Below are 9,504 nucleotides of genomic sequence, written 5' to 3' on the forward strand. Positions count from 1 at the left end.
CTCCGCTCCGCTGGGCGCCCGGCGGTCTCGGTCGCATCCGCAGCTTGCCCTGTGCCTTCGTGTACCTCCTGGGGGGGCAGAGGGGCTCTGGCTGCGAGGCACGTTCAACGCCTACACTTAGCAAATTCATTTCGTCGCATTAAACGGACGAACCGAGTGACGGAGCTTGTTCCTTTGATTTCTGGTATGCCGAGGGTCTGTCTGTGGAAGGCATAACATGGCTTCTGTTGAATCCTCCTCTGCTGTCACTTGTTTACGCTTGCCGGCTCGGCCACGTTAAGAAATGCTATAAAACAGTAGGAAATGGTTCCGCTTCCAGTGCTGCCTGAGAAAGCAGGTGTAGTGCCGCCGGCCAGCTGCAACCCGCCATGCTTCACCCACTGGAGCCCCAGGACCCCTGAAGGTGCAGGTGGACTGCAGATAAAGTGGCGCCACAGCCTGCCTTCATCGAGAATTAAAGGGCCTTTGCATCATGTGTTATACCAACGTTTCTGTAAGATGCAGACCCTAATGTGAAGCTCCCTGGGATCTCACTTACACCTGGAGCTCGCCCCAGTCCCACATGGGTGGTGGGTGCCTTTCTTGGGTCTGCAAATCCAGCCAGCCGTCAGCTGCAGGTGGCATGTCCGGTTTGGTGACACTCGGGTGCGTGCTGAGGGGATATCTCAGGTAGCAGGCCCTGTAGGCACACAGTCTGGTGAAGGCCTAATTTAATGACTGACGTATCCTAAAACAGAGGTAGTTCAGTGGGTTAAAGCTGTTTTAGAAAGCAGTAGAGGACTGGGATTCTTCACTTCACACCTAAGAAGGCCTCTTCAGTCTGTCTTTGTTAAAGGGAGGTTTGGAAGGTTTCAGGCCAGCATCTGTCACTTGTCTCTAATTGAAGTCCTCTGCCGTGGTGCTCTGACCATTTTTTATTTCTCCTGCACAAATCTTGCCATTAGTATTATGATAGGGCATCGAGCCATATAATCTGACAGTCAGGCACTGCTGTGCCTCATTCCCTGGTGGCTTTTCCGGCATCCAGCTTCTCCCCTGCTGCTCCTTCGGCAGCAGTGAGGTTCCTTCCTCATCCCCACGCTCCACACTGTGGCTGGGGGCGGACAGGTATGTGCTTAAAGGTGGCAGGCAGGGGGTTGGTGGGAAATAGGCTGCTTCATCACACCAGTAACGGGTGTATTTGTATGCATGTAAACCCCAAATCAGCACAAAGACACGACTTTGCATAAGCTGAATTTTAACCTGTTGGAAATGAGAGGTTCCTCTACAGAATAAATTAAAAGATTTGGTTACCTACAGTTGGCTATGTAGGCTGGCTGCCCTGTCTGACCGGTGGCTGGTGAACCGAGTCTAACCCGGGCAGAGTGAGAGCTTTCATCTGAGAAACGGAGCAGGGAAGCACTCCCGAGAATGAAGATGTGTGCTTGAACTGTGGGTTGCAACATTTTAAAAGTTAGATCGTGTGACTCTTGTTCTTCCACACTCTCTCAAAAGTTATTAGTTGGAGTTTACTGTTTTAACTTAGCTTTAGCTTCCTTCAAAGCACAGACCTCCTATCAACATTATCAATGCAACTTTTAGTTTTGCCATTATCTAATTCCTGACACTCCATTTTATTTTAAAAGTGCCTTGTTTTAATCTAACATACTATATTTAGAATATTGTTTCAATTGCATAATGTTCATCTTCGGCCTCTCTTTATGTTACCCTTTAGGAGCATCTCTAGGACAGGTAGGTCTGTTCACCTAAGGACATAATTCAGACAAAGTGTGCTAAGTTGCAAACTTAGGGGAAAGATCTCTTCATTCAACAATGAGGACGCAAAGCAGGGGGTTCTTCTTGGCTCCTTTTTATGTCAGCCAAAGTATTGAATTGTCAGTGATAGCTGCTATACTAAGGAAGTTTAGAACAAATAAAAGTGATGATGACACTGGCTTACTTCATATGCTTCTGCCTGCAGTTTAGCTATGTCACCTCATTTCACAGAGGACAGCAATATCATTCAGTATATTTGTTCTAATTTTGGGTATATCATAAATGAGGATTGACTGACATTTTGTTTAGCTGCACAAACTTTGGGATGATGCACTTGTCTTTTTCATTAGCATTTGAAATAAAAGAAAAATGTATTTGTTATATGTAGCAAACTTCTGAATTTTTGTTAGTTATACATCCCTCCAGAGGATCTTCCCAAAATGACCTGCATAATTTAGCTTAAATTAATGCAAGTTACAGACTAGTGACACCTAGCTGAAGGAGGAAGTACTTTGAATATGTGTAATGTTCTATTTCGTATGCAACTTCGTATTTCCTTAGGCAATTAGATATTTGCATTCTGTACTATGTTTCTTGACAGGAATCCAAAAAGATTTGAAGTACAGTGTGTAAAATACACAATCTACACTGCAAGGTAAGTATCAGAATTGAAAAGAAAAGAATTTTTAAAGTTTCTGTTCCTTGGGAAAACGTGTAAGATGTTGCAAAGTATTAAACACGGTTCACCTGCCTTCCAATTCCTTTAAAATACTGAGCAGGTAGATTCTGTTCACCTCAGCATTGCATTCACCCTTAATGGTATGATGCCAGGAGATACCATCACTTCCCTTAAGCTCTGGCGTGTTCTCAATTCACTGTTCTGACCTTAACGAAGGGAACGTTTGGTAACCATGTTGCTTAATCTTCTAACGAAATAACTATTAGAAGATACATATCTTTGCATCTTATAGATTATGTAAGTATTAACATAACTTAAAAAATTGAGACTTAGAGAAAAATAGGAAGATGTTATTTTAATTACGCAAAATCAGAGTTATAATCACTCTTTCTAAAAATAAAATTAGACTCTTTATCAATCCTTAACATCTGCATTTAATATTTTCTTCTAAACAAAAATACAGATGTGATTATGTAGCAAATTACAGTCTTTGACAACGTATAGTATTTACCTTCTCTTACACTTACATTAATTCTAATTTGGTCATTAATACTTGACTCATTACTGCAACGTGTTACTTGTAGTAAAAGTGCCACAATTGAACTATAAACATGACATTGCCATCTTAAAACTGCTTTGCTATAAACTGTTGAGAATATACAGAGTTACAAAGTCATTGTGTTTTTATCAAAATATACAAACCCCCCCAACCTAACACAAGCTGTCAATAGTCTTCTTATGAACTATACAGTTATATAAAATATTTGTAAAATTATCTTTATATTTATAAATATTCTACCTTATTTGCTTTGGTCTATAATTATCAGTGTACCAGTCCACTTAAAAGTTAGCTTTGTGTACTTTCTTTGAAACATCATCGTACTTCTGTATGTTTATTCTTCTGTTATCCTTATTTAAATGGAACCAAAGCTGCCATGAAACCAAAATTTCTCAAGGGGTTCACAGCATTCGCCAATGATAGAATAAATGAGTGGACTATATTATTACTTCAATCAATACTGTATTATCATTTCAATTGTAGTTTTATTGTACCGAAGCTATAGTTTCTTTTAAAATGGTCAAGAAGATGAAGCAAGTAAACTGTGTACCATATTTGCATGTAGAATGAAGTTGGGGTTCACTAACCTTTGTCCTCCCTTAATTTTTTAACACTTCATAGAGATGAACATACATTACTAATTGGATATATGTTCATATACAGTACAACACAGCCCTATCATATAAACTGCAACTTGTACACATACACCCTCTTGGACTTTTAAAAAATCTCTTCATCTCAGTTAAAATTAATCCCATTTTCACAAAATAGTATTAATTGTAATATTTGGGTAACGTCTTTCAGAAGCCTATTCTCCCGATTCTGAGCAAACCGTGAAGCCGTAGGCTCACCATAACCCTTTGGTGGGACACGATGAGGGAGGCGGAAAGGCAAACGCTTCTTCCAGCAACCCCTGCCAGGCACCTCTCTACTGTTGGGCCCATTTGCTGGCCAAGGGACACAGCGACAAAGCTAGCCTGGTGCGAGATGCTGGTATGGTTAGGGGGATCACTGAGAAGGGACATCCGAAGGTTAGCGGTTGTATTTAAGGCATGGGGATGACATGGAACTCCACAAACTGTCCCTGTTTATACACAGGGACCACCTCAGGGGGGATATATATATATGTGGAAGCAAGATTTGAGTATTTACCTACTCCTCTCAAAAATCAAAGTATTTATGGGGAGCTGCTCTGTTGTCTGTTTTCCAGGAATTATTCCAGGACAAGGAGGAAGACTGTCTAAATCTCCTCTTCTGCTGCTAAGAATGGTATTTCTAAAAGACAGGAGTTGCAGACCCAGGAGGAGGTGAACGTTTACGTACAGGATTTCTTTAAGCTGGGCTGTTTCATGAGAACAATTTTCTTTAGACATTGGGATTTATGCAGTTCGGAAGACTGGCTATTACAAGTTCCACTGAATCTTTATTAAATGTCTCAGAGATATCATAAATCGGGAATACTTTCCACACAAGCACTCAGACTTAACTTATTATGGTAACTACAAAACTGAATATGGAAAGGAAAAGAGGTTTAAACTCCTGAATATGTTTTGTAGATGTTGAGTTACAGAAAAGCACGCCGGAACTCAGCTGTACTTCAGCATACCCAAGTTCATGAAACATTTCCCACCTCCACTTTAGAATACACTAAATTACAATTATTTTCTTTATAAACACATTACTTTTGCTTAAAAAAAATGCAATATATGGTTTCTGCAGCAAAAATTCCTTCTACAGAATACACTGAAGAACCTACATATTTATTTTGCCTAGAATGATTCTGACTCAAAAACAGCACTGTAAAATAGTTCAGTGACTAGTTTCTGGTAATGCTAAGCAGAAGGATTTTGGTTGGTCTTTTTTTTTTCTTTTTTCTTTCTCTCTCTGTTAGAAGTCTATTGTGGCAAAAGTTATTTTGGATCTTTCACATTAAGTTTGTATTATTGCAAATACTAGTTTTTCTTTACTGTGTTATTTTTCTTTCTTTTGCATATATTGACGCATTTAGATGAAGAAACTTGATCTCAGTAAGTGATACTAATTTCAGTGGAGACGTTTCCTCATTAAATGCATCCATATTTTCTCCAATATATAGTTTTTGATTTTTCTTCTCATTTGCACAACTGTCACTCAGAGTATAACTTCTGGAGTTACATTTTGTATACTTTTTACTTCACTTCCTTCTGAGACAAGGAAATGTGGATTTTCCAAAAGTTTAGTGCTTTCATTGCTAAACTGTTCTTTTCTATCTTGTGGACCTGGACTTTTGAATAGATGTTTCTTCTGGTGCATTCCCAGAGCAGCTGCTGTCTTGCAAATTTTGGGGCACTGAAAGCAAGCGTATCCTTTTCCATTATGCTCACGTACATGTCTTTGCTCATGGTTCCTTTTGGTAGAAAGGTACAAGAAGCTCTGAAAGCAGAACTGGCAGTGGTAGCGTTTTTCTCCAGTATGAATTCTTTCATGTATTTTGAGTGTTTCATTTAAAGTGAATGCCTTATTACAGTATTGACAGACAAAGTCTTTGACACCCAAGTGAATACGTTCATGTTTCTGTAGATTTCCAGGAACTGAGAAACATTTACCACAGGTTTTGCAAGTGTAGGGCTTTTCCCCAGTGTGACACCTCATATGCATTTTTAAAGTGGATGGACTTTGAAATTGTTTTTGGCATAATTCACAAATGTAAGGCTTTGAAGCAGCTACATGCCAGTGTACATGTTCTTGAATTTCTGCAGTGGAAGACTGATCTCTTTCACAGAGCTCACAATGAAGATTAGGCATTTCTGTGTTCTCTTCTTGATTGATCGCCTTTTCCTCAGGAGCATTCCTGAGTGCATATTCTCGACTGCATGTGTTGTGGCTTTCCATAATGGTGTTCTTGCTTACGTGCTTTTTCCTCCATTTGGTTTTTTTCATTTTCCTTAGCTGTTTGGATTTCTTTTTTGGTTTGTAATTATAATAGGGTCTCCAGGGTTTGTCACTGGAGTCCTGGTCACTTACGTCGTCACACATTTCTGTCAGCTCCAAGCATTCTGAGCTATAGAGCCTAGATGGGCTTCTTTCTTTTATCTCCATTTCCGATTCCTCAATTAGATTGTCCTGTTTGGACTCATGTTTAGATTTTCGGCCCCTTTTACAAAATAGCTTAGATCCCAATATATGTCTTTTTACAATAGCCTCATTACCAATTTTTACTGTTATTTGACAAAGAGGCGCAACATTGCTATCAGTAGACGTTCCAGGTAAGGCAGGCTTTGCAATGTACGTTTCAGTTTTACTCGATTCTTGGGCAGTATTTGCTGTTTTGCTAGATGAACTTCCAGATCCTGTGGCGTGCTGCGTATCTTCAGTTGCTTCTGCTCTGTTGTTCATCAGTGTTTTCTTTTTCTCCTTAATAGTTTTTGATTTTGTAATGCATTTCCCATAATTATCTGACCCATATTTACAATCATCACTTATTACAGTATCACTTACAGACTGACTAGGTAGACTATTTGAAGATTCTGTCTTACTGTTTTCTACAGAAGTGACTGTTTTACTGTGCATTATTACTGATGAAACTCTGCTACTATGCATTATAACAGAGGGTGCAGAACTGCTGTAACTGATAACAGAAGTTGAATTTTCATTCACATTAGTTAAAGACACCACTGAGGAATCACAATCCTGAGAACCAGTCTCATTTGCAGCAGTGGAAACTCTTTTTTCAGCTGTGAAAAAGTCCCTTTGCAGGTCAGAATTTAAGATACCTACTCCCCAAGAGGAAGAATTCTGAGTATTCGTGGAAGATGCTGTATCATTACATGAAGATGTATTCAAGGCGAGAGTTCTGTTGGTTGCTATTATATTACTTTGAAAATTCAGTGGTGGTAGCTCAGAGCTAAGAGAACTCGGAATGAAACAGTTAGTAGAAGCAGTTTCATTAACCTGGCTACTTGTTTGAACATTTTCATATGAAGAATTTCGGTAGGACTTATAAGGTAGTCGCCTGCATTTCATAGGTAAAAGTCGATAAAGTTTGTATGGGTACATACTTGGTTTTAAGCCTCCGTTGGCTGTCTTCTTATTTACCGAGAGACGATGGTCAATTGCATGGAAAGACTTCTGATGATTTTTTAGTATATAGTAAGTCATAAAAGTCTCCAGACAGAAAATGCACTGGTATCGTCTTTCTCCAGTGTGCCAGATCTCGTGTCTGGTGCGATACTCCGCTAACGCGAACACTTTATTGCAGTAGTGACAAGGATATGTTCTTCTCCATGAATGCACGTTTGCATGTCTTCGAAGGCTAGACAACGTTACATAACTACGCTTACAAACAATGCAGGTATATAATATCTGCCCATCAACAACTTTAACCAAATGATCTGTTTCTGGTAAAGTGCAGTTTGCATTAGAATAATCAGTGATGCTGTTTTCAGACAACAGAGGCTCTGCATTTGCATATGAACTTCCATTCCTTCCGTCCGTAGCAGTATAACTATCTGCAAAATTTTGCTCGTTCCCATTGTGAACCGGTAAACTACTTGATCTCACGCAGACTTGTTCATGACTCTCCAGTATATTTAGATTTGCAAATTGTTTGCTGCAGTATTTGCATGTGAAAGTTTCCTGATGCTCTGAATGGAGCTGAAGATGGGTACTGAGCAACGCCCGATCACTGAATGATTTTGCACAACAGTTACAATTGTAAGCAGGTGGAACTACAGTTGCCACGGGTCCAGAGACATTAGCAGAATTGTTTTCCTCTTCTCTGGATAAATGGAAATCTCCTGCTCTATTTTGAGGTTTTGGAAAGGAGGTAATTGTCTGATCAGTAACTGCTTCACGTTGGGCTTCTGTAGTGGTTGCTGTAGGGGCTGGTACTTTTGCTATAGCCAGACCAGTAGCCTGCGGCTTAAAGGCTGTCTTAGGAGTACTACACGCTTGTTTTCCCGGCTGCACGAGTGGTGTGGCTTGGAGATTTTCATAGTGGTCTTCACCCATCTTGTATGTAGGGCTGCTGTCCTGTTCAGGAAAAGGTGTTCCTTGAAAAGTATCTCCCCCAGAAGAAACCGCATAGGAGTGTTCAGCCAGTGTACTGGCTGGCTCAGCATCTTTGCAAACGTCGCTTCTGTCAAGGCTGATGGTGGGAGCTTGTATTGTTTCAGATACCTTTTTAAAGCTTGCCCTCAAGTCAAGCGGAGAAAACAAACTGTTTTCCGTTTCAAAAATTGAGAATGCATTTGTAATTCGTGGTCCATTTGTCACAGCAGAATCTTCATGTCTCTTTTCATGTTTTTCCTCTTTGACAGTCCCTTTTTCATTAATACAGTATCCATAGGGGCAGGGGGAACTTGAAAAATTAACATCTGTAAGGTCTTCTAGAAATGATATTCCCAGCTTTTTCCCTGCAGCTGCAAGGTCCGTTACAGTCTCCTGCCTCTTAACTACTACTGTGGAACTGTATATGTAATTCAGAATTTCTGTAAACACTTCAGCTTTGAGATCATCTAACTCCAGTACATGACCTGAAATACAGATAGTGCGACTCCAAAAAATGTTTTTAAAGTAAAGGCTTGAAGCTGCCAGCACATTACTATGGGCCTTAAATTTGGTATCTTCCACAATTATGGTGACATCACATAAAATACCCCGAATGCGCTGTTCATTTAAAATGGAAAGTACAGTGTCACTGTGGAAGTCATCCTTGAGATCCTTTGAGTGGGACATGACTGTCATCTACAAGGAAAAAAAAAAGTATGTAAATATATTTAGAAGGCATTTTTCATACATTTCTGTTACAGATCAAGTTTATAGTTCTGTATTTATTATACATCTTTTTAATTTAATTAATTTTAATTTCATTTAAATTTATTACTTTTACATTTTAAGAATGAGTAAAATTTTGTCATAGCATTTCGCACTGAAGTCACCTTAGGTTCACTCGTGCCAACAATACCGAAGGTAAGCTATATACAGATCACAGATGCAGGAACACCAGCAGCTCCTCAACAGCAAACAGAGGATCTTCTTCCCCACACAGGTCGGTCGCCCACCCCCTGCCTTTTGCTGGGGACCACAGCCGCCAGCTTTCTGTTATGCCAGTGGGTGCATCTGCTGAGGTTCACAACGAATGACTCATGGCACCCTTGAGGTCATTCCCCCAGCATGTGGTTGAGGTATTTGGTAGACATTATGGGAAGGCCAAATCGCTGCGGTTCTGTGGATACTAAGTGGATACTGAGGACTTTGTTTTCTGTTTGTCAGACAATGACTTCACAGAACAACTGCGTTTGATCCCCTTAGTAAACCGATACATAAAACAGGGAACAGCAATCCCATGCAATAAAGTTTCAATTACAGGATAAGGCTTTATAAATGAATAAAAGCAACACAATTTTGTTAACAATAGCGGAGTATGTATAATGCTATTTATGTAAACAGAATATTATTTTTTAAACAGTGATCAAATTTTATTAAATAGTTCACACACTTTAAAATGACTGAAAATTTATAAGTAACTGAA

General features: G+C 39.7%; 1 protein-coding gene across 1 annotated transcript; it reads right to left on the reverse strand.

The window, feature by feature from the left end:
• Window positions 1–4,984: 4,984 nt before the first annotated feature.
• On the reverse strand, window positions 4,985–8,717 carry ZBTB38 (zinc finger and BTB domain containing 38). The gene has a single exon (XM_010283406.1). The coding sequence runs from the start codon at window positions 8,715–8,717 to the stop codon at window positions 5,124–5,126; it is 3,594 nt and encodes a 1,197-aa protein (XP_010281708.1). The 3' UTR covers window positions 4,985–5,123.
• Between the last annotated feature and the right edge of the window lie 787 nt (window positions 8,718–9,504).

This window comes from Phaethon lepturus, unplaced genomic scaffold (genome assembly GCF_000687285.1).
Source record: "Phaethon lepturus isolate BGI_N335 unplaced genomic scaffold, ASM68728v1 scaffold13810, whole genome shotgun sequence".
In the NCBI taxonomy this organism is placed as follows: domain Eukaryota; kingdom Metazoa; phylum Chordata; class Aves; order Phaethontiformes; family Phaethontidae; genus Phaethon; species Phaethon lepturus.

Coding starts and splice junctions, on each gene's coding strand:
- ZBTB38 (XM_010283406.1), bottom strand. CDS start 8,717: ATGACAGTCATGTCCCACTCAAAGGATCTCAAGGATGACTTCCACAGT.